Consider the following 24,751-nt stretch of genomic DNA (forward strand, 5'->3'; position numbering starts at 1 on the left):
ATTGTAGCTAAACTGGGGGTTTTCAACAGCGTTCCCTGTAAGTTGAGTGCTCAGGAGAAATGCAAATGCCTAGCAGCTGATTAGCAGAGTGCCTACAGCTAGGTTTGTGTTTCTATTGGTAGCAGTGCACATTCACACATACCTCGGTGCACAGTAAAATTTTATTCCACACATGGATGGAAAAAACTCTGCACATGGGTGGAAAAGATTAGAGGGAACATTGATTCTCAACCTTTTTCTTTCTGAGGCCCACTCAACATGCTATAAAAATTCCATGGTCCACCTGTGCCACAATTGGTTTTCTGCATATTCAGCAGATTACAAGCCAGGGCCAGCAATAGCAAGCAGAGCAAATGCCCGGGACCCCATGCCAGAAAGTGCCTGTGAAACTAAGTTGTTTGGGCTTCAGCTTCAGCCTTAAGTAGCCCGGCCCAGGCTTTGGCTTCAGCCCTGGAACTTCAGCTTTCTCCACTGGGCTCCAGGGAGTCTCATGTCAGCTCTAGGGATGTTAAATTTAGATTAATTAACTAATTAAGTAGTCAATGGGATTTCCATTCAATTAGTCAATAAGGACTTCCGCGTTCTGCCTTTGAAATGTACAAGAGCCCCAGGTGACCCTCAGTCTCCACCTGATCCCACACTCCATGCGGCACTCCCTCCCCTCCCCACCCCCTTGCTGCCTTGCAGACTAACAAAAATATCTTCACACGATTTGGCGTCTGATTGTCCACTTCCTGTTTGCTTGCCATGAACATCCCACATTGCATCTTTCCCGATGACCATGGTGAGTCCAAGCAGCAAACACTCTTCTGCTTGGAGCACACCTGAGTTGTTAGATCTGCTGGCACCTTGGGAATTGTGCAGTCCCAGCTCCACTCCAGCCATAGGAACTTCCATACCTACAGGCAGATTTCTCATGGTATGTTGGATAAGGGCTATGAATGGGATATGCATCGGTGCCATGCAAAAATAAAGGAGCGAAGGCATTTATACTAGAAGGCAAGGGAGTCACACTATCACTCTGAATGCTGCACCAAAGACCTCCTGCTTCTGTAAGCAGCTGGACGCTATACTCAGGAGAGGACCTCCACAGCCAAAAGCCCCATGGATACTTCATTGGGGCTGGGAACTGCAGACAATAGACTCAGCAGAGGACAAAGTCATGGACAAGGAGGTTGATGTGGGGGATGACGTGGAGACATGACAGGATTGTCTGATGATGCCGCAAGCCAGGATCTTTTTTTCCCACTTTGGAGCAGTATAGCCAGTTCATCTCTGGCACACGACACAGGAGACAGGAGTACTGGCAAGTGATCTTGTTGAGTTGATGCTGCTAGGTTATAAGAGGTACAGCTGTCCTTTGCTTTGGATATTCTAGGAGTAGGTGAAGGGATCAAAATGTACAAGAACAAAACTAGCTGTGTTTGTGTGTGCTTTGCTTTCCCCTGTGCAGCAAAACAGTGTTAATGTACACCAAAATTTCACAGGAATCCTCTAGAAAGATCTCTGAGAACTTTCCTGTAGGTACTCCCTAATCCTCTGCCAAAGGTTCATAGGCAGAACTGCTCTGTTCTCTTCCCCGGTTGTAGGAAATTCCCTGTGTCAATCAACAATTATGGGTGCAAGGACCAAAGCAGCACATAGGCAAGCGGAATAGGAAACAGATCTGCAGCCACACATCTGGGGGAGGTGCACCCTTGCTTACCTCAGGAGTGAGATATTAGTTTCAATAATCCCTGTCTGTGGGAAATGGCAGCAAAATGTACAATATTGTCCCTAGTCACCGATAGTGATCTTTTTAGAAAAACAATATACCTAGGCCCGTTGTCCCACCTTGAGCATCACTCTAATTCAAACCCACCAGCTATGTCTAGACTGGCATGATTTTCCACAAATGCTTTTAACGGAAAAGTTTTCCGTTAAAAGCATTTGCGGAAAAGAGCATCTAGATTGGCACGGACGCTTTTGCGCAAAAGCACTTTTTGTGGAAAAGCGTCCGTGCCAATCTAGACGCGCTATGGTGCAAAAAAGCCCCGATTGCCATTTTCGCCATTGGGGCTTTTTTGCAAAAAAAAAACCCTGAGCTGTCTACACTGGCCCTTTTTCACAAAAGCTTTTGCGCAAAAGGACTTTTGCCCGAATGGGAGCAGCACAGTATTTCCGCAAGAAGCACTGATTTCTTACATGAGATCGTCAGTGTTCTTGCGGAAATTCAAGTGGCCAGTGTAGACAGCTGGCAAGTATTGCTGCAAAATCAGCTGCTTTTGCGGCAAAACTTGCCAGCTGTCTACACTGTCTGCTTGAATTTCCGCAAGAACACTGACGATCTCATGTAAGATTCTCAATGTTCTTGCGGAAATACTGTGCTGCTCCCGTTCGTGCAAAAACCCTCTTGCGCAAAAGCTTTTGGGCAAAAGGGCCAGTGTAGACAACGCGGTATTGTATTGCACAAAAAAGCCCAGATGGCGAAAATGGCGATTGGGGCTTTCTTGCGCAAAACCGCGTCTAGATTGGCACGGACACTTTTCCGCAAAAAGTGCTTTTGTGGAAGAGCGTCCGTGCCAATCTAGATGCTCGTTTCCGCAAATGCCCGTCTAGATGTAGCCGTTGATGTGGCGCTGTCCCTAACGCAACACCAGGCTCTGTGCAATGTTTCTTCTGCATCTACAGCTGTGGCCTTCGGGGGCACGACCCCTGCAAGCTGGGGGGGGGGCTGTCTCCCCCAGAGGAGGACTCGACTGAGGACATGCTCTTATTTCAGGGCCTTGCTGCCGGGGCTCTGCGCGCTCCCGACCCCCCCTCCCGGGGTTCTGCGCGCTCCCGACCCCCCCTCCCGGGGTTCTGCGCGCTCCCGGGGTTCTGCGCGCTCCCAACCCCCCCCCCCCTCCCGGGGCTCTGCGCGCTCCTCCCGGGGTTCTGCGCGCTCCCGACCCTCCCTCCCGGGGCTCTGCGCGCTCCCAGGGTTCTGCGCGCTCCCAACCCCCCCCCCCCTCCCGGGGCTCTGCGCGCTCCTTCCGGGGCTCTGCGCGCTCCCGACCCTCCCTCCCGGGGCTCTGCGCGCTCCCGACCCCCCTGCAGGGCAGGAGCGATGACGGGGCCGCGCTCAGACCCAGCGGAGCTCCCGAGGCAGAGCCCGCAGCAGGAAGGAGCCCCCCCCCCCCGCGGGGGGATGACGTCAGCGCGCCCGGCTCGCGCTCTCGCGAGAGGGGGGCCGGCGCGGGGCGGGCCGAGAGCCGGGCGCTGGGAGGTGCGCGCGGCCCTGCGGACATGGCCCCGAGCAGCCGGCCCGCCGCGAGCCCCGCGCCTCGCGCCGCCGACATGCGCAGAAGGGGGGCCCGCAAGCGCCTCAAGTTCCGGGCCGATGACGTCTGCTCCGAGCGGGGTGAGCCCCCCCCGGCGGGTTCCCCCCCCCCCCGCTCCCCCTGACTGCGGCCCTGTCGGCCCCGTAGCGCCGTGTCCGGTGCCCCCGCCCCGCGCCTCACGCGCCTTTCTCTCGGCTAGTGACGGTGGCGGACTTCGCCAACTCCGACCCCGCCGTGGTCAAGTCCGGGCGCGTGAGGAAGGCGGTGGCCAACGCCCTGCAGCAGGAGGGTGAGTGCGGGCCCGGAGCGCGGGCAGGCCGGGGCCGGGGGGGGGGCGGGCCCGGAGCGCGGGCAGGCCGGGCCGGGGGGGGGGGCTACGGGCAGGCCTGGGCCGGGGGGGGGCTCCGGCCAGCCCGAGGAGAAACCCTGCCCGCTGCCTTCTGCACCGGGGGGGGGGGGGCCGGCTTCCCGCTCTGCCCGCTGCCTTCTGCACCGGGGGCAGGTTGGTTTCACTGTGCCGCTCGGGGGTGGGTTTTTCAAGTCCTTCAGCCTTGTAGTTGTCAGCTTAATTTTCTAGTGTAGAGCAGGCCTAAGTCACTTACCCAAGAGGTTGCACAGGTACTCTGTGACAGAGTTGGAAATAAAACCTGCATCTACAGATTATTTAGACAGGAAGGAACATCTTGTCTCTGGTGTTGCAAGACTCTGCTTCTCTCTTGACTAAAGCTGAGAATACTGTAGTAAGAATTCTCTAATGCTTTGCCAGTTTACATACGACTGTATACAGTTCTCCTTAGTTTTTCCCACTAGGAAAAGAGGGTGTTTAATGTTGCTGAAATTACTTTCCCAGATTGCAGATGGTATCTTACTCTCTTGAGGGTGTCCCTGCTGTCATTTTGATTGTAGAATCTGTCTAGCTAGGCAGTTTCTTAATAGACTATGCTGTCAATAACTGCTCTTAGGCTTTCAGCTACTCAGGACAAAGAAAACAATCTGAGCTACCTTTCCATTCTTAAATGTTAGCAGTTAAAAGACAGATGATTTATCAACACTAATAACAAAAACTAAGGACTTGTCCATGTGGGAAAATTTACCTATCTACTATATATTTTAGAAATGTTGTCATTCTGAGAGTCGATTTGTTCAAGAACTCCTCCTAAACAGTAAGCGTTAGGACCACCAAATTTGCTATGCAACTTCCTCTTGTCATAACTTAAAACAAGGTCAGGGTTTTGTTGTTCTAGGACATTGGGGTGGTTTCTGGAATTTGATTGTATCTCATAAAATGGAAAGGGAAGGGTCTGGTATGAGGGACAGTTCTACTGTAGAATGACCACAGGAGGGCAGCAGGACAGCTGGAACCGCATTGGGGTAGCAGGGTGCAGAAATGGAGAAAGGGACAGCTATCTACTTTATATTTCAGAGAGTATATTTGTTTGTGTGTCTGTCGTGCACCCCTCACCCAGAGCTTCTCACTTGGTCCCAAGCTCCTGTAGCAAGAGAGAGCTGGGGTAGTCCTCTCTCACCAGGACAGCCTACAGAATGAACCCATCCTCCCCAGCTGCATTCTAGAAATGAAGAAAAACAAAACTTATTTGAAGTTAAGGACCCAAGCAATGCTGGGTAAATCTTCTAGTCTGCCTGTATATTTGAGAGAGTTTGTGTCTGTTCAAGAACTCCTGAATGGTAAGAGCTAGGACTGCCAAATACAGTATACAGCTTCCTCTTACCATAACTTAAAGCAAGGTAAGGATTTTGTTGTGCCAGGAAAATGGGATGTGCCCAGAATGGGATTACTTCTCATAAAATCATACATTCCTTCCATTTGTTTCCTATCTTGTAGTCAGGTTACAAATCCATGAGAGGACCTTCCTTCTTATCCCATGACAGCTTGCTTTGCTTCAGTCTTTAGTGAGGGACCTTGTGAAAGGCTTTCTGAAAATCTAAGTACACTATATCCACTGGATCCCCATTGTTGTTAGAGTAACTTTATATGCTTTTTTTAAAGTTATTGATGCCCTCCTAAAGAGATTATTTTTACAATTATCGCTATTTCAGGGTGACAGCAAGGAACAACCAGTTAGTTTTCAGGCCACTAGCCTTCACTTGTCTCTGGACCCGCATCCCTCTCTGTTCTGATGGTGGGGAGGGGAGGGATGTAAGCGAGTAGTCGACGACTTGCTTTCCCCTTCCCCTTGCTGCCTCTGTTGATTCCCTCCAGCACCATCTCCACGGTGTTACCTGACGTGCCCTTCTCTTTTCCCCCAGTTGTGAAGGCTGTTCCAGCAGCAGCCCCTCCCTCTGCCCCCTTCCTGTGAACAAGGGCTGCTGCCGGAGCAGCCTCTATTTGCAGCCGCCGGGGCTGGCTGCGAACAGGGAATGCTGCAGGTCACAGTGAACTGGAGCAGGTCACAGGTCACTGGAGCAGCCCAGGTCACAGTGAATAGGGGCTGCTAGACCCACTGTGAGCCGGGACCAAGCAGTCCCAGCTCGTACTGGTCCGGGGTCACTGCGCCTCTGCATTTTAAATGTAGTAAGAGCTACCAGTCTCTTATTACATTTAAAATGCAGAGTTGCAGTGGTCCAGAGCTGGCGTGAGCCGGGCCTGTTCGGTCCTGGCTCAAGCTGGCTCCAGGAGCTACCCCTGCGGCAGCTCTGCAGAGAAGCTCCCTTATCCTGTCACCATCCTTCACGCCCATTGGCATATAGGGCAGCAACAAAGGTCCTCCACTTCTGTCTGTCTCTGGCTAGCCTCTCAATAGTGCCCCAAGTGTAAATCATGCTCTTCGTTTCTACTTCAGCAGTCTGGTGCCATGTTGTCTTGGGATAGAAATGTAGCCGTGTTAGTCTGGTGTAGCTGAAACAAAATACAGGACTATGTAGCACTTTAAAGACTAACAAGATGGTTTATTAGGTGATGAGCTTTCGTGGGCCAGACCCACTTCCTCAGATCAAATAATGGAAGAAAATAGTCACAACCATATATACCAAAGGATACAATTTAAAAAAAATGAACACACATGAAAAGGACAAATCACCTTACAGAACAGAAGGGGGATGGGGGGGGGGAAGGAAGGTGAATGCCAGTGAGTTAATGATATTAGATGTCTGTGAGTTAATAGTATTAGAGGTGATAATTGGGGAAGCTATCTTTGTAATGGGTAAGATAGTTGGAGTCTTTGTTAATTCCTCTGCGGAGAGTGTCGAATTTTAGCATGAATGCCAGTTCAGAGGATTCCCTTTCAAGTGCAGATTTGAATGTCTTCTGAAGTAGGATGCAGGTTAGCAGGTCATTCAGACAGTGTCCTTTCTGGTTGAAATGACAAGCAACTGTTTTTTCTTTGTGATCCTGTCTAATGTCTGTTTTGTGGGCATTGATTCTTTGGCGAAGTGTCTGAGACGTTTGTCCAATGTACATGGCAGACGGACACTTTCGGCACATGATAGCATAGATTATATTTCTGGAGGCGCAGGAATATGTATTCTTGATCTTATAACTCACTTGGTTAGGCCCAATAATGGTGTCAGCAGAGTTAATATGTGGACAAAGCTGGCAGCGGGGTTTGTTGCAAGGGAAAGTACCAGGGTTGGTATTAGTGTGGTATGTCCTGTGGTTGTTGGTAAGAATTATCTTGAGGTTAGGTGGTTGTCTATAGGAGACTATGGGTCTGTCTCCCAGAGCTTCTTGTAGTTTAGTGTCCTGTTCCAGTATAGGCTGTAATCTATTGATAATGTGTTGGACAGGTTTAAGTTGGGAGCTGTAGGTGATGACAAGTGGTGTTCTATTGTTGGTTTTCTTGGGTCTGTCTTGTAGTAGATGGTTTCTAGGTATTCGTTTGGCTCTTTCAATTTGCTTTTTTATTTCTCCGGGTGGGTAGTTGAGGTTTATAAATGCTTGGTAGAGATCCTGAAGTTTCTGGTCTCTGTGGGATTAGAGCAGATGCGGTTGTATCGAAGGGCTTGGCTATAGATGATGGATCGTATGGTGTGTGCTGGATGGGAGCTGGAAGCATGTAGGTAACTGTATGAGTCAGTGGGTTTTCTGTAGAGGGTGGTGTCTAATTTTCCATTGTTGATTTGTACTGTGGTGTCCAGGAAATGGATCTCTCATCCAGGCTGAGGTTAATGGTGGGGTGTAGGTTGTTGAAATCTCTGTGGAATGTCTCCAGTGTTTCTTGGCCATGCGTCCAGATCATAAAGATGTCATCGATGTAGCGTAAGTAGAGAAGGGGTTAAAGGGGACGGGAGTCGAGGAAACGTTGTTCTAGGTCAGCCATAAAGATATTAGCATACTGTGGGGCCATGCGTGTACCCATGGCTGTGCCGCTGATCTGGAGGTATAAGTTGTTCTCAAACTGGAAATAATTGTGGGTGAGAACGAAGTTACATAGGTCTGCTACCAGGTTGGCAGTGGTGTCCTCTGGGATAGTGTTTCTAATAGCTTGTAATCTGTCTTCATGTGGGATGTTGGTGTATAGTGCTTCTACATCCATGGTGGCAAGGATGGTGTTATTGGGGAGGTTATCGATGTTTTGTAGTTTCCTTAGGAAGTCAGTAGTGTCTCGGAGATAGCTGGGGGTGTTGGTTGCGTAGGGTTTGAGGAGAGAGTCTACATAGCTGGATAGACCAGTAGTGAGTGTGCCAATACCAGAGATGATGGGGCGTCCGGGGTGTCCAGGTTTATGGATCTTGGGAAGCAGATAGAGAACTTCGTTCTCACCCACAATTATTTCCAGTTTGAGAACAACTTATACCTCCAGAATTTTTGAAGTGGCACCGGGCTGCATAGGAAGGGGCAGGGCTAAGATGCTTTCTTGTTCCCCACCTCCAGACAATGACTGGTCTGGGGGTGAGGGAGTGCCTTTGCCCCTCCCCCCCCACATGTTCCCCCGAGGTGCCCAGACCCCTGGCGTGGGAGGAGACTTCCCACGATCCTCTGCCCCTAGGCCAGTTAGGACCTGGGGGTGAGGGAGTGCACAAAGCTTCCTCCGCTGTGCCCCTGTCTTGCAAGCAGCTCATGGTGCTTCAAAGCACTACATGCTCCTGGCAGGGCCGGAGGAGGCGTCACATGCTCCCCTGGCCCCAGGTCCTAATTGGCCTGGGGGTGGGGGAGCACCAGGGCCTCTGCAGGTCGGATCCACCCTTTTGCCCACCCCTGTTCTAGAGACTCAATTATCTCTCATGAATTTGGTGTTTGGAATGTTTTCAGTTAAAACAAACAAACAAACTGATATTTCATTGAAGGGTTTAGCATCTGGAGTGTGGCATTCAGTTCTGAACACCTCAGAACTTGAAGGATATTGACACATTGGTGGAAAATTGAACTAAGATTAGGAACCTTGGAGATATTTTCTTAAACTATTGGGGTATGGCAACACTGTGGAGGGGGCGGGGTGTTCAGAGAAGATATGCAAATTGCACTCGCATTTGCATATCTTCTTCTAATTCTTTTTCCAAAAGAGGATTTTTCCGATATTTGGCCCATCTACATGGGGGCCAAATGTCAGAAAAAAACCCTTTTTCAGAAGCCCCCTTATTCCTCGTAAAACGAGGTGTATCTGGCCTTCTGAAAGGGTTTTTTTCCGACATTTGGCCCAGTATAGACGGGCCAAATATTGGAAAATCCTTTTCCAGAAAAAGAATCGGAAGAAGATATGCAAATGCGAGTGCAATTTGCATACCTTCTTTGGACCTCCTCCCTCCCCCCCCTTCCCCAGTGTATCCTTGGAAAGGTGTTACCCAAAGGAAGGAGAGGATTTATGTGGTGTGATATTTGGGGGTATAGCTAGAATTAATAAGATAAAATTTAAAAAAGAAAGCTCCCAACAGTAAGATGCCTGACCTGGTAGTTGTGGGGAAAGCAATAATGAATACTCTGTAGGGGACCATCTTGCATTTGTCTTCTGAAAATGGAATAGTTGTGACCACCTAAATCTTTCCCTTCTCAAACTCCTATGATAAATTGGATTTCTGTACTTAAATGAAAGAAACCTGGTGGGATTAAACTGCTGATAAATACCAGAGCTCTAATACAGTTTATGCCATCACAATCTCTTCTTCATCTTTAGCAATGCACCCTCCTTTGTCTTCCCTTAGTGGCAGTACGTCCAGTGTGTGGTCATGAATTCAGGCCTTGTAGAGATGATACATGATCCTTGCAAAGCTGAAAGTGGCAGGAAGAGCTCCTCAGGGCAAGGAAGTCTGACATGTGCAGAAGATCAGTTAGTTCTGTCAGAGGTGTGGGGAGCTTCATTCAGAACTCCCTGTCAGCTTGGAACCATTAGTAAGCATCCACTCTTAAAATGTTAGAAAATGTTTTTACTGGGTATTAGCAATGATTGCTCATGTGGATGTTTCAAAAAATGGCAGCCAGCCCCCTCACAGATCCTAACCAACTCATGCTGCTTCTTGTATTGTACTTGGGATGTGTGTAATCTGTTTGTTCTGGTTCTAGTAAAATCTCTCTGTGGTTTGGAAGCCTCTCGTGTTCCTTCTGAGGAAGTACTCTCATGTACTGGGGAATCCTGTGACAGTAGTGATGAAATGGATGCTAAGGAAAACATCAATGAAAGAACCACCTCTAGAAAAAAGAAAAGCAAGAGGCACAAAGGTATGACTCCATCATTCATCCAGGAAGCTCTGCGGGGTCCTTGCTGGGATCATCATCTGCATTTGCCAAGCTCTAGTAATTGATACTTACCGATCAGCGGTATATTTCTTCCAGGAGTTCAGTGAAGTGTGTGTATTTGTGTGTGCGCGCATAAAAGCTTAACCAAAGGAATGCCAATGCTCATGCTTTGCTAGTGGCAGATTTAGTTCCCCAATCCTGAGTTAATGGTCATCTCCCCTTTCCTGTTGAAGGCAGATTGCTGTAGTTAATTAAATCATGCTTAACTGGTTCAGCCACCTATGTGCTGCAGATACAAACTTTCCTGAAACACGATATAAAATCCTACAGTTGTGAATCATTAAAGGAGATGTTCAGAGAGAAAAACATTGGGCCTCATTTCTTTCTTCAGTGTCTAAGGCGAGCACTTTCCCCTTTTTTTTAAAAAGAAGAAAAATAAAGGAAGGCGATTGTTGAATAGTTTGTATAAAATAGGTATTACCTGTTCTTGTGGGAAGATTCCTTGATTGATTGATTTTCCCAGATTCTGCATAGAATTTGGTGTTGGTCATCTTCCTTTCCAAGTGCAAACTAATGGTTCTTATCAGACTCTTGTAACTATTTAGTCTTTTAAGGTGCTACTAGACCAATTGTTCCCAAAGTTTTCGGCATCACGCCCCCTCTTTGATTTTTGAGAAACCCTCCGGGCCCCTCCCCCCTCAATAGCAGCAAAACTTGTTGGGGGGGGGAGAGAAAAAAAGGAACTGACCGGGGCTGAAAAACAAAAATAGCAGCAAAACTTTGGGGGGGGGGGGGGGGGTTGGGTTGCCTTGCACCCCCCTGGAATTTCTTCATGACACCCCAGGGGGGTATGCCCTCTCCCTGCCCCTTGTTTGGGAACCCATGTACTAGACTATCTACTCACTGTCTCTTTTTTTTTTTTCTTCCTCCCCTCTATTCCCCCCCCCTTATTTATTCTTGGATCTGGACTTCCAACACTCCTGTCATCTGAAGAAGTGGGTTGTGCCCACGAAAGCTCATACCATCTACATGTTTTGTTAGTCTTTAAGGTGCTACTAGACTATTTATTGTTTAAGTTTTCCTGTTACAGACTAAGTCGGCTACCCCTCTGAGGCTAGAGAACAGCAGTGAGAGCTCTGATAGTTCAAGGCATAGAGTGTTAAGCTCTGTGTGAAAAATACATCTCCCACTTGGTTATTAGGAATGTGAATTAAATAGTCTGTTAGCAAAAACATACTTAAACAGTCAGGATAAAAATTGCTGCCCTTGTCTCTTGCATAGATTCCTTCTAATATCTCTTGGGATATTCTTCTAGCTCTGAGATATTCCAGCAAAACAAGAAGCCCAGACTGTGTACTTCTAATATTAAAAACACAATATAACTACATTTCCCTTGGTGGAAGAATTGGGCACTGTTACATCATGAAGCACAAATCCAATTTCTTCCATGTCTGGTATCACTTGTCCTGTTGCTAACATTAAAGCATTCAAGAAACACAAAAGATAGGGACCCCATTAGGAACATTTACTCTGCAACTTTTGCGGTTGAGTTACACATTTAGCCGTTTAAGCAGTTATTGATATTCTATATTGTGGTGAGATTAATCAGATATTAACTAAGATACTAGAATCTGAAAGTGCAGTTATAACCAGAAAAGTTACTGTAAACTGACACTACTTTCCAGTAGAGGTGAGGCCCACGTGTATTGGAATTAGTGCTGTTTATTGGCTGCTAACGTTAAAATTGAGTTGCTGTTAGCCATACAGAATTAACATAGCTCAGGTTTTTTGTTCATCTTCAGCATAGCTGTTAACTAACTTTGATTGTCATGTCCAATCTCATTGTTTTCAATGTACGACTTTAATTACTTCTGTGCTTCCCCATGGAAGACACCCAATTGTACATCTATAATTGAGAGCAGCATTTGCTCTACATAATCCTTATTGCTGGCACCAATGCATGAGCTTGGAAGAGCTGGATTGACTCTCAGTTCTTAAGCTGTGTTTGTGGGGCTGGCAGTTTGTAAAAATAGGTGCCTATTTTGGGTCAGCTGAGCAAATATGGAGCAAAGGGCTCCTGTAATTTTTTTTTTTTTTTAAACAGTAATTTCTGAGTAAAGCGGTGATTCAGCAAGTCTGTTCTGTGCAACTTAGGGTATAAGTTGTATCACAGGGTAAATAAGCTACATAGCTGCAATGCAGTAGATAAAGGTGTTATGTAACATCACAGTACAATGAGTAATATCCCAGCTGAAACACAAACAGAATTTAATTGCATGTATGTGAGAGGAAAATTGTGATCTTGTACATATGAAATTGACTTGTGACCCTTTTCCTCTGAGAACCTGAAAGCGTTTTACAAATAATAATGGATTTAGCTTCACAACACTGGGGAGATGAGAACAATTCCCCATTTTACAGATAATAATTGAAGCCTAGGGAGCTTCCAGGAGAAGAGGAGTGGTCCAATGGTGAGAGTTTTTCCTCACGACTTGGGAAACCAGGATCCAGTTTTTGCTCTGCCTCAGGCTTTCTGTGTGACGTTGGGCAAGTCACTTTTTAGAGACTCTTCCTCAGCCCAATGTCTGTACAATGGGTAAGGTTGTAAGAAATCCTGTGCTGTAGTCTGTTGCAGAAACCACAACTTTTACATTTTCTTCTAGTAGCTATACATTTGACAGGCATTGCTACCCATGCTCCAGGTCACACCACCACTCAAATCTGGCCCAGCCACTCCTCATGCTTGCCTTTGGGAACCAAGCAGGACAACCGGTGTGTCTTCTGTGCTGCTGCCCTGCTTTGGTATGCAGTCAGGTTGCCTTGGTAAATGGTGCTGATAGATGATAGTCATTTTAACAAAGTGTGGCTGCAACTTTTCAACCAAAAAAACTTATTACTTTTATATCCTTAACATTGGGAATAGTAGCACCTCCCTATGTTTGAGGTGAGTGAGGATAAATAGCTTAAAGATTGCGAGGCACTCAGTATTTTAGCTTACAGAGGACCTGAACATATAAGGTGTAAAAAGCAGTGTGTTTTACAATGCTCCTCTATCGTCATAAGGACACACAAATGTGCTGAAGCCCAAACTGGCATAAGTCAGTGGGTGAGCCAAGATCACCTGGACGTTCAGACGTGAGTTTTAATCTCAACACTATCGTTCCTCCCCAATATCTGTCCCTCCTTGAGGATTAGCCACAGGTTAGGTTTGAAATCTTTGGGCTCCAGACAGGCCTAACTTAATGGGGTGTGCATTGCACCCAAGGTGGATTACATTAAATTATGATTTAAAGCAGCCCTTGTCCGCGGTGGGTCCGAGCTCCCTGCAGACACTGTCTGGCTAATGTGGCATATGTGCTGTCCCGCAGCCACCTCCTTCAGCCACCTCGTTTACTGTGTGCATGCATGCGTGTGTGCGCGCTTGCTGCTTGCTAACAAGTGCACTTGGCAGGTCATGGAGCACTTGTCACAATAGTACCAAACAGAGGACTGGATCAGTCTAATTTGCTTGCCTTAAAGTTTATAATGCAGGAGCTATATTACACTAATGTGTGTTTGTTACACTTAGAAAACCCTGATGAGGCTGTTGGAGGGGATTATCCCATTGACATCTGGCTGTTGCTAGCCTCCTACATACGTCCAGAAGATATAGTGAAATTTTCTCTGATTTGCAAGAAAGCCTGGACTGTCACTTGCACTGCTGCCTTTTGGACCAGACTCTACAGAAGGTGCGACCACAGAGAGTTTGTAAATAGGCTCTTTAGTAGTTCTAGGTGTCTGCAGTGGGGTCTGACCAGCATTTGCTCCAGAACTGTCGGTAGAGTTCTGTCTCCTGAGTGAGTCAGTCATGCTAAATGTTGGGACATAGTTCTTTTTGAACGTGATTGTAGCATGTTTACTTCAGTTTGACCACTGAAATCTTTGACATTCTATAACTGACAGTGATTAGCATTCTGTCTCCTATCCGGGACTAGTTCTAATGAATATTGCTGAATAGAGAACTTAAATATTTCTTAAGAAATCTTCTGTCTCGCTAGTCTGTTTGTCTGTAAAGAGCCACTATTTTGTGATCTTCCCATATGACCAATCCAAGATTTAAAAATGGAGTGAGCTCTAAATGTCAAGGCCCAGTCTGAGGAATGTTGTACCCATAAGATTGCATCTTCCCTGCAAAGCTCTCTCAAAATGTCCACAGGAAATTTGCCTCATTTGAAATGGTTAATTTTTTGAAGGATGAACTTGGGCAGTAGAGTTGTAGTGATCTGCCTATAAATTATCGAGGGGTAGGACTTAATGAAAATAAAGGCATTGTTTCTGAATGTGTGCTTTTCAGTGGCAACCAGGAAGGTAGTAGAAGTGTGGGGTAGGAAGAGGAGGAGGAAATTGATGGAGACGACGTGGATGTCCGCTCATTAAGCAGAAGTTTAAATTTTTCCTTTGTTCACATCCTTGACTCCTTTTTCACTGGTGACAATTGACATTTATTCTATTATATATCAGACAAAATCAGCATTCTTTCCCTGTTTGTACTCTTGCCTATTTTCTGTGCTCTTTGTACTCTGTGCCACACACTAAAGATCCTAGAAACCTTGGTAAGTCCCAGTCTGCAGTCTTGACACATGGTGGTGTGAAGACCTCTTGAGACTGGCAGGTGATCTTACAGGTTCTGAAGGTGCCCTGGACCCCAGCTGTATGCAGAGGGGTAATGTGACAGCCAAGTGATGTCAGTGGTTAATGTGGTGTAAAAGCAGAGCGGACCTATTTGATCAGTAATCTTTAACACTTATGTTGTAGCTCCCTGAGATGTACCTGAAATCCAGCAGAGTTACAGTTTTTCATGGGGTATTGGATTTGTCCCTGTTTTCTTTAGGCACTACACTCTTGATGCATACCTGCCTCTCCGTTTACGGCCGGAATCGATGGAAAGGTTGCGCTGCCTTCGTGCATGTGTCATCCGTTCATTATACCACATGTATGAACCTTTTGCTTCTCGCGTCTCCAAGAATCCAGCCATTCCAGAGACTACCCCTAGCACTTTAAAGAATTCCAAAGTAAGTGGCAGTGTTTGGGGAAGCAAAGTTAATTGAGTTCAGCTGGTACACTCTCTGCTTTTTGTTATTCCCTTTCAGAGAAAGAAATCTGAGTCAGGACCCTAGTGAAATACATGCACTGGGTCAGTGATATTTATAGGAAGCTAGGGAGAGTCTGAACTTCTGAAGTTTTACCAGTTCCAGTGTTTGTGCAGCTCCTAGCACAATGGGGTCTTGGCCTGTTACTAGGTCTCCTAAGATCTCCAGTAATACAAATTAGGAAAATGTCATTTTACATTGACAGAAGCCCTGTCAGTGATACAATCCACAGTTGTCCCCTGCCCTCCTCTGCACAACCCAGGCTCCAAAGGAAGTTTGAGCTAGATTAGGCATTTTGTCTACTACTTGCACTCTTGTAGCTATATTATTTTGGAACGTTTCTTCGGGAGAATGGGAGAGCTTCACAAGTGCTAATGACAGCCTCTAAAAAGAGAGTCTTTTCACCCTGCCTTCCTGCAGACCATCGTCTTGGGTAGCGTAGTGCGGCGGGGCTCTAATGCGAGAAGCAAGTGCCTGCTTTGGAATGTGGCTGTGCAGTTGGGAAGGGAAGCTGTGCTATGTCATTGGACAAAACCACACTGCAGTCCTTGCTTGGAGCATTTGTGTCTCTGGCTTACGCTAGTCACTATCATTAACCCCTTGTTCTGTTTCTAGCCTGGCTTTAACTTGCTATTGGCTGACACATGGCAAGCCAGCTTGGTTTTCAGCCTTAAAGGGAGTGGTTTGACACACATTCTATGCAAAAGACAAATCTATTTCTTTGCTGTGTGACATCCCTGCTGCTTCTGTCCCTCCCCACATGAAGACACTGCTAATGTGACAAGTTGCCCTGAGATCAGACTGAGAACAGTCAGTAGCAACAGGCAGGATATACTGCAGGACAGGGTTAAGATGTGTTCGCCACTTATATTCACAAGTCCTCTGCATCTGTTTGCTCCCTGAACTATTAGTTCTTTGCCTGAACATCACATTCATGCAGTGCCTTTCTTAAAAGGAAGGGCAAAACTGCAGTTCCAGTATCCTCCTGTTATGTTCTGAGTCCCTGTAACTCTTAACAATCTGTAACTCCATCCATCCATCTTTTGGTCTTATAGTAGACATCCCCCTCCCCCCACACACACACGTATACACACATTGTAAGGGTCAGTGTCTGGCATTCGTTCACATCATAACGGCTTTGGTGCCCACTGCTGGTGCTTCTACCATACTCCTGGTTTTGTAAAAACATCTGGCACGTAATACTTTTTTACTTCTGTTCACTTAAAAAAGGAAATTAAATGACGCTAAGCCTTTGTTAGCGTAACAGTAGAGGTCTGACTTCAACCCATCAAAGCGCACAAGTGCCCTTATACGTCTGGTCCCACTGTGCTTCCATGTGTCAGGACTCCAGACTGTCCTTTTGGTTCCATGGGCTGCATTGCTTAGGCACAGTGATGTACATTGAGTGGGACCTTACGTTTCTCTGATTCCTTGCTTTCATGGGTTTTGGTTAGACCCTTAGGGGTCTGTTAACATGGATGGGAGATGCTCGTGTAAACTGCATGTAGCAAAGGGCACCACAGACCCCTATGATACTGAATCCAGCTTTTCCTCTTTAATTTCCTTTTTTCTTTCCCTAGCGTAGCTTGTGTGGGACACTGGAGCCATTGTGGTGTCAGCAGAAGTGTTTGCCCTTTAAAGAGACCCCCCTTTTTTTGGTGGAGCAGCAGGCCACACGATGCACGTCTGAAGGGCAGGACGGCTGACACGTGGATGACATCCTCTGCCCCTTAGGAGGTACTTTCCGTTTTGTGCTTAACTACTTGCCATGGTCACAGGGGCAGATAGATGAAGATGTGTCCATGAGGGTATGTGCTGGCTCTGGGTCTCTAGACGTACATGTATTGTCTCTGATCAAACTAGCATGCTAAAAAATAGCCAAGTGGCTGTATCATGACACATGAGGGCAGGGCTAACTGCCCAAGTGTAACCCTGTCAGAAGCATGCTAGCTTGATTTGAGCGAGCGCATGTAGCTCTTCCTACCCTGAGAATTACATTTCCAGCTGCCATGCAGATGTTCTCCAAAGGTGAACTACAAACTCAGCTGCCAGTGGAGTTAAGCCCAGCAGTATCTGCTGCATGCCCCCTACTCAACACGATGCAGGGAGCAGTTGGGATTTTAATCTCTTAGAACTATTTATTGCCATTGCTTCCTGCTTGGGGAGACCATTCGGCCCATGATCCTGAGCTTACCTGCCCTTTGGCGACGTGCTTCACCTCTAGGGGATTCCCCACGGCAGAGATCCTTCCAGGACTCCTGCCTGCAAATATGAGTCAGAAGCGAAAGGAAAGGTTGCACCACTGCACAGCAGCTTAGTAGGCACGACCCAGCCTTGGTACCAAGAGTGGTCATGTGGGTCCTCACCCAGCTAGAATTAAATTGCATTAAAATGGTGCAGATTGAAGCAGCCCGTGGGGTTTTTGTTTTTGTTTTGTTGTTTTGTTTTTTTTAAATCCATGAAAGCAATTAGTGCGGGTCTGGCATCTCTGATTTGAGAGCCTCTGTGACGGAAACTAGCCCATACACTGCCCCAGGAAAGGCCTCAACCCTTGTCCAGAGACACCATCTGTGGGTGAGGGGATCACGCCATTCTTTCCCTTGGTGCTGAAGCTGTTAACAGGCCTGCTGAAGGCCAGTTGTGATGGAAGGTATCTTTTGTGATGTGGACACTTACTTTCTACTGGCTACTGGATGGCTGTCAGATGACTGCAGCTTCCAGTAGTTGACACTTTATAGATGTTGGGCTCTATTTAACCTCCCCTCACTTTAATAGAGTAGTTCTGCCAAGACTCTATTTCCTGGAGCATTGCATGCTGGGACATAGAATCCCACAGGTTATAAAGCTGTAGAAAGGTGCGGTAGTCACAGGTTACACCTAGGGATGTAAAATCGTGGTTAATCAGTTAACAGCTTAAATGTTAGGGTAACTAAATGGGGCAGGTCTCTCGCCTCCAGCCCCGCACTGGGGCTGCCACTGCCATAAGAACATAACATAAGAACGGCCGTACTGGGTCAGACCAAAGGTCCATCTTGCCCAGTATCCTGTCTGCCGACAGTGGCCAGCACCAGGTGCCCCAGAGAGGGTGGACCGAAGACAACGATCAAGCGATTTGTCTCCTGCCATCCCTCTCCAGCCTCTGACAAACAGAGGCCAAGGACACCATTTTATCCCCTGGCTAATAGCCTTTTATGGACCTAACCTCCATGAATTTATCCAGCTTCTCATAGGGGGCCCACTGCCGCCAGCTTCCAACTCTCAGCCCCCGCTGGAGCAGCCCCGACCGTGTCGGGGCCCAGGCTCCCTGTGGACAGAGAGCTGTTCTGTCCGCAGTGGGCCCCCTATGGGGCTGGAGCAGCCCCCTGCCCATGGGGGCATTCACATCCCTAGTTACACTATAGAATACGTGAGATGTTGACCCAGAGAGCTGTGCTTTGGTCGTCTCTAGCATAGAGGCTGTGAGGCATTGTATCCATGAATTCATCCTCCTTTAGAAAGAAGCAGTGGTGTGGGCCATCAGTTGAACTGTGCTGCCAAAACTTTGCTTTGTGCTTTAGAAATACTAGCACGTTGGCCTAATGGACAGCAGTATGACCTCTGGGTGCCACAGACGCACATGTCAGTACTGAAGTTCTCCGTCACTCCTTTCCCAGCTTTGTCAGCTCTGTCCACTTGCTTTTAACATTTGTGTCTCTGCTCTCTTTGTTTTCTCCTCCCCCTTCTCCTGATCTGCTGCTTGCTCTTCCACTCTTGCTTTCTTCGGAGTGTGAGCTGAATGCATAAACTGACTGAGAAGTTGTCGATTTCATTTGACCGCTCCATGTTGTGTGTTGTGGAGCAAAGTCCATTTTGTGCTCCAATCTCCCATTCCATACAGAAGAGGAACAGAGGGCACGCTGCTTATCTGGCCAGAGCCCAAAAGCTGTGTCGCCTCGGGGGAAGCGAGATTGTCACCTTCTGGCTGGCAAATATAAACTGCCACATATGCATTAACATATACAGTGTATATAGCTGGGTTGGCCCCAGGATATTAGCGAGACAGTGGGCAGTCTCAGGTTTGCATTAATGTAACTAATGGGATCCGACTGCTGCCATCTCTTCAGCTGCTCCCATGTAGTTTGAGCTCTCTATGCCTGTGTTGAAATTCACTAACAAAGGAATAATTTGCTCTAACAGTCTCATAACCTACTGTATTTTTTTTCTTATATCAGTGTTTGCTTTTCTGGTGCAGAAAGATTGAAGGGAACAGACGAGAACCAATGTGGGAATTTAACTTCAAGTTCAAAAAGCAGGTATGAAAGCTAACCCCTTGCCACTGAATGTCAGGGCCAGGCAGCAGGATTTTGAAGCAGTAATGATTTTTCTTCTGGAGTTACTATTGCCGAGTGCAGGAAATCAATGGAAATCCCATCTCATGGTAAAAAATGCTACCAAATGCAATGGTGGTCAGATAAGGCACTTGTGGAGCTGTTGTTCAGGAGACAATTCCTACTGCTTCAAAACAAGCCAACATTTTCAGTTTCAAGTGTCTAAGGGTAAGATTCTTACATGCATATTTAGGCACCTCGTAGACATTCTGCACCTTGGGCTGGGAGAAGGCAGTCACCCAAGTACCTTCGGGGGTTTGTGGAAATTCAGCTCCTCTAAAAAGCCAGCCAAATTGATTTAGTGTCTAAATGTAAGGACCTGCATTTGAAATGTTTTGCCTTGATGACTTTTGTCTCTTCACATGGAAAGCTGTTCTGAAGCTAACAAAACCAACCCTTTTATCAGGAAGTGACAGTAATCCTTGTGAAAACCCTCTTTAAACAGACGGATCAACCGATAATCCCAAGCACCTTGTTAGGACATCTGAAATCTGTCTTCAAACAGAGTCTTCCAAACTCTCCACCCCAGGGTTTTCATTGGACATGTAACCTTTTTGCCCTCACAGTTGGATGTCAGGCAGGAATCCGCAGCTAAACCAGGATGGTCCTTTTCTATAGTTTACTTGACAGAACCTGTCTGTCTCTTTCTGTCAAGCCTTCCCGATTGAAGAGTAAACGTTGCAGAGAACTTCAGCCGCCTGTTCAGTATGAGGATGTTCTCACAAACCCTGATCAGGACTGCTGTCTGCTGCAGATCACCACCCTCAATTTCATCTTCTTGCCAGTAGTCATGGGTATGATATTTACTTTGGTAAGTGTTGAGAAATCTGCTAGCTAACACTGCACCTAAGCCCCATAGAAATGTGCTTAGAAAATGGTCCGGTCATTACTGCTTGTCTGCAAATCTTGCTGCATCAGCAGACTAATTAATATGCATTACCTTGGTGCATTGGGGCCATCACTCAAGGGTCTCTTCAGTTCAGTTACTGTAAGTCTCTAAATTCTCTCGAGGTTGGTGGAGACTCATGGCAGTGACCCTGAGGCCCAGCCAGAAGGGACCAGTTGACAGCTCTGTTCAGCGAAATGTGCTCCATTCCTGAAGAGAGTGACAATGAGGTTTTGTGTCGTCATAGTGCCTAGGAGTCCTAGTCTGCAGCACCTAAAATACCCTAGGTGACTTATGGTTCTCAACCCCCAGGGTGGAATTGGAGAAAATTGTCCCTCTTGCCTTTGTATTTCCAGAAGATCTGAGCTCTAGATAATGCTGATTTTAGCTATGGAAAAGAGTTGGTTGATCTTTAAAATTCTGATATCTTACTGGTATTTTTCCATGAAAAGCATACATTTTGGAGTCTGCTCTGCTTTATAAGCTTTTTACTGAATTAAAAAAGAAGTATTTGAAAATACAAAGTTGAAATGCATAAATACACAAGGGAAAATATTTGTCCAGTAAGAATTGAGGATCAGCATTCACAATTAGGGATAGGAACAGGTAGCCTGTTACCTAGTAAACATCGCCCTTACCGGGTAACAGTTTACTGGCACCCGTGGCCTGCAGAGGGCTACTCCAGCCCCACTGGGCCCACCACACTATGGGCCGGTGCAGGAGGTAGCAGCCCTGCATGGAGCCTGCAAAGCTGACTGACCCCAGTCAGGCTGGAGTGGTCCCCCACCTGGGATCCCACTTTATTGGTTTACCGTTAAACCTGGTGTTTAACCAGCTACCCGAGTAAACAGAATTTTACATCCCTATTTGCAATAGTAGGTGGTATTTGAAGGAAAATTGGGCATTTTCTGGAAGCAGTACCTGAATGCATATTGAGGTGATAGCTCGTTTTCTTCCCCACAGTTCACAATAAACGTGAGCACTGACATGAGACATCATAGAGTGAGGCTGGTGTTCCAGGATTCTCCAATTCAGAATGGCAAGAAGCCCCGACTTGACCAAGGAGTCCAAGTTGTCCTGGACCCTGTGCACAGTGTGCGCCTCTTGGATTGGTGGCACCCTCAGTACCCCTTTTCTCTGAGAGCTTAATGTGCTTCTGCTGCGTCTGTGAGCAGCCATGTCAGGCAGAAGTGAAGGTGCAGGACCTGGGAAATCTTGTTTTTATTTCCTGAATAAGTTCTCCAATCTCCTTACAAATGAGTGAAGCTGGAACGCCAGTCCCTGTATATAATTTCCAGCAGAATCAAGTGTAAAATGGAAATGTTTATAAACACATTTTTATGTACAGTTCACATATTATGATTTGAAAGGAGCACCATGAAACTGTTGATTTAAAACCTTTTTGGCGTTACCGTAAGTCGTCCTGTGTTCTGTTTTGCAAAGGAAGCAGAACGTCTGCCTCCAGATCTAATGTGGTCAGATTTTCACAGACCAAATAACGAAATTAATGTCTGTCTTACTGTAGCATGGTCAGACTTAAATGCAGCAGTATTACCCTGATGCAGCAAGTGAAACAGCCATGACAATCTCTAGTCATGCTTCACTATCTAATCTGCATGAGCAAAATAAAGGCATAAAGCAACGAGATTGCTTTTACAGCTGACGTTTCAATTAAATGTGTGTGTTTATAAGGCAAAGAAGCACTTAAAAAATTCATGTCCCGATGCTCTCTCTAAGAAAGAATCTACAACATACATAATGAAAGGCTCTTGTGGCATGAGGGAACTAAATAACCACATCAGTAAGTAAGCACTCAGACTTCAGCCATTAGTGGAGTAAGATTGTCTGTGAGCTAAGCAAACAGTGTTTGAAGCTAGTGACTGGGAAAGCTATTTGCAGCAAGGAGAAAGTGTCGAGTTCCCAGCAGACAAATTAGCTACCTGGGAAAGAGAAGCCCTGCTCTTCCCCAGTCCTCCTGGCTCTACTTGCTGGTGTGAGAGGGCTAAGCAGGCTCCTGTCTGCGTCAACATGTCAGGAGTCGCAGCACCACAATAACAGAACGGATCGGGGTGTGAGTTTTATGCAGGAGAGCTTCAGAATTCCACCTAAAACCCTCTGATTTTGAGCCTGAAGGGATTTGAGATCATAGATACCCTGGCACTGCAGACACGGAAAGTTCAGTCTCAGTGCAAAGTACAGCTGCGTGAGGGGGAGAGGCTGGGGCTGAATGCAGAGTGAGTTGATGTCCTGAAGTAACCTCCGAGACCCAGATATTCTGCTTTACAACTTACCAGGTAAGGTGAACCCTGTTAACTTATCCGTCCTGTTCCAAACTGAATCTTGTGTTCTGCAGGGTAGAGGCAACAGCACTTCTCTGTGATCCCCAGGGAATGTGGCAGCCTGGCCTTGCTGGAGGCTGCTGGGATAGAGCAGCTGCTGGGAAAAGTTGGAAAAAATGGGGCTTTTCCTTCCTAACTTGAGTCTAGTATGTAAGTGCCCAAGCGGGTGTTCATGTCTTATGTAGCAATATCAGTGAGGGGGGGTTGCAGTCACTTAAAAGCCACCACAGATAGTTTATCTGACCCAAGCACATTGCTGTGCTATACTCTGGTTTTACATCTCTCATTAGATTCCCTTTGTGGCAAAACTTCAGTGCTCGCTCCACCTTTCCTGTGTGTCTATATTAAGAAGATAAGCGGCAAGTTGTTTCAAAACCAAAACGCTCTTCTGAACAGCTCCCAGCCAGGGGCGGCCCTTGTGCTCTCTGTCTGAGCGAGCGAGCAGGGTGTGACAGTACAGCTTCAGGGCCAGTGACACCGGATCTCTACAGGCATTGGGTGCGGGGTAGACAGTGTTTGCCAGCTGTTATTAATGGATTTTTTTCATCAGTTTCTGTATGTCAGTGAAATTAAGGATTACCAGTTACTAAACATTTCAATGGAATCCTGCCAAGTCACATGTACTCGCCCTGAATCCTCTCCTAAGATGAGTGTCCGTTGTATCACTCTGAGAGCTCTCTGGCTAATGTTCCCTGCTACTTTATTAATGCTTCCCAGAGACATGAGAATTGTCCAGGATGTTACTCTTCTAAAAGCCTATTAGCTGTAGCCCCTTCACTGATAGATGGCGCTGAACCAACACTGTACACATGGCAGCCTCCCAGGCTTAAGAGCCCTGCTTGCCATAGGTATGCACTGATTGATGAGACGTTTCCCACTGGCTGAAGCGCTGCACTCAGAATATAGAAAGCTCTCTCTGTATGTGGAGATGCATCTCCATATGACACAGGCTGCTATCTGTTGCACCTGAGTTTTATGGACAAGTTCCCATTGCAAGAAGAATATAGGTTACAAACCTGCAGTGCCCTGCTGGCTAATTGAAGACAGGTTTTTGAAGAGCTGGGCAAATAATTTATTTTTTGGTTCAGTTATTGAACCAAAATCTGGAGTTTCAAGTTCAATCTGTCAAACTTTCCCCAGCCCCTGGTTTATTTTTGGATCCTTAGATGTCTTGTTGGGCGAGACTGTTGTGATGGGGAGTGGTGCAGGGAAAGGTATTGGTCTGTCCAGTGCCTATTGTCCTTCAGACAGTTACCAGAGGAGGGTGCATGATGGATAGCCCGTGGTTTCAATGTATGAACAGAGCCAAGTTGGTGGATGCGGCAGGTTCTTTTGGAGGGGAAGTGGGGCTGAGATGGACGTAGAACTCCACAGCACAGTCAAGTTCCCTCTCCCTGGGAGTTGATGAGGATTGTGAAGGACACTGAATTATCAGCAGTGGGTGCAGCTGCCCTGGGTTTCAAGCTCAGGTGCTAGAGTAGAACACCAGGGGGTGGAGTGTGGAGTCCAGCCTGCCCCTCCCATCAGCCAGGACTACCCTGCTGTGGCTGTCCAGAGTTTTAGTGTCTTCCAGATAGCAGCTTTTGGGGCTCCATTCTCTGCCCTCATCCACCCACAATGGCCTTTGGGGCAGGCAAGAGACCAGCAGCAGCATGAGGCAGAGGAAGGTGCATAAAAGCATTTGTGTAGAATGCGAAGTTCAGAAGACCTGGTGAGGAGTGCAGAACAGCAGAATAGCACTAAGGCTTCATGCATCCCCTGGTCTGGCCTATTGCACTCCGAGGAATGAAAGATAGGAGATGGATGGGTTTGCCCAGCTCCTAGAAGGGAAGGACTTGATTTAGTCCTAAGTGGAGCGCAGGTTCTGGTCCAAGAGGTAAATATAACTGGAGCGCTTGGAAATAGTGACCATAATGTAACAAAATGTAACTTCCCTGTGGTGGGAAGAACATCTTTTAGCAGCCCATCACTGTGGCATTTAATTTCAGAAGGGAACTACATAAAAATGAGGAAATTAGTTAAACAAATTAAAAGGCACAGTGACAAAAGTGAAAAGTTTCCATGCAGCTTGCAGAGATTTTAAAGACACCATAATAGAGG

The 24,751-nt window shown here is 46.8% G+C and overlaps 1 protein-coding gene across 2 annotated transcripts; it reads left to right on the top strand.

Annotated features, from left to right (window-relative positions):
- Positions 1-3,205: 3,205 nt before the first annotated feature.
- TMEM183A (transmembrane protein 183A) lies at positions 3,206-21,975 on the top strand. Of its 2 annotated transcripts, XR_012897813.1 has the most exons (9): positions 3,206-3,382; positions 3,502-3,591; positions 9,757-9,912; positions 13,499-13,658; positions 14,801-14,981; positions 19,271-19,351; positions 20,082-20,237; positions 20,438-20,599; positions 21,276-21,413. XR_012897813.1 is itself a non-coding variant. In XM_075909892.1 (8 exons), the coding sequence occupies exons 1-8, from the start codon at positions 3,268-3,270 to the stop codon at positions 21,459-21,461; spliced, it is 1,125 nt and encodes a 374-aa protein (XP_075766007.1). In that variant the 5' UTR covers positions 3,207-3,267; the 3' UTR covers positions 21,462-21,975. The 2 variants fall into 2 exon arrangements, 1 of the variants encoding a protein (XP_075766007.1); XM_075909892.1 differs by lacking the exon at positions 20,438-20,599 and having other exon boundaries at positions 3,207-3,382; positions 21,276-21,975.
- The last annotated feature ends 2,776 nt before the right edge of the window (positions 21,976-24,751 follow it).

Source organism: Pelodiscus sinensis, chromosome 27 (assembly GCF_049634645.1).
Source record: "Pelodiscus sinensis isolate JC-2024 chromosome 27, ASM4963464v1, whole genome shotgun sequence".
In the NCBI taxonomy this organism is placed as follows: domain Eukaryota; kingdom Metazoa; phylum Chordata; order Testudines; family Trionychidae; genus Pelodiscus; species Pelodiscus sinensis.

Bases quoted from the DNA above. Each gene is read 5' to 3' on its own strand.
- TMEM183A (XM_075909892.1), top strand. From the start codon at position 3,268: ATGGCCCCGAGCAGCCGGCCCGCCGCGAGCCCCGCGCCTCGCGCCGCC. The intron at 3,592-9,756 runs GTGAGTGCGGGC...TTCTGGTTCTAG, and splicing joins CAACGCCCTGCAGCAGGAGG to TAAAATCTCTCTGTGGTTTG. The intron at 13,659-14,800 runs GTGCGACCACAG...TGTTTTCTTTAG, and splicing joins TGGACCAGACTCTACAGAAG to GCACTACACTCTTGATGCAT.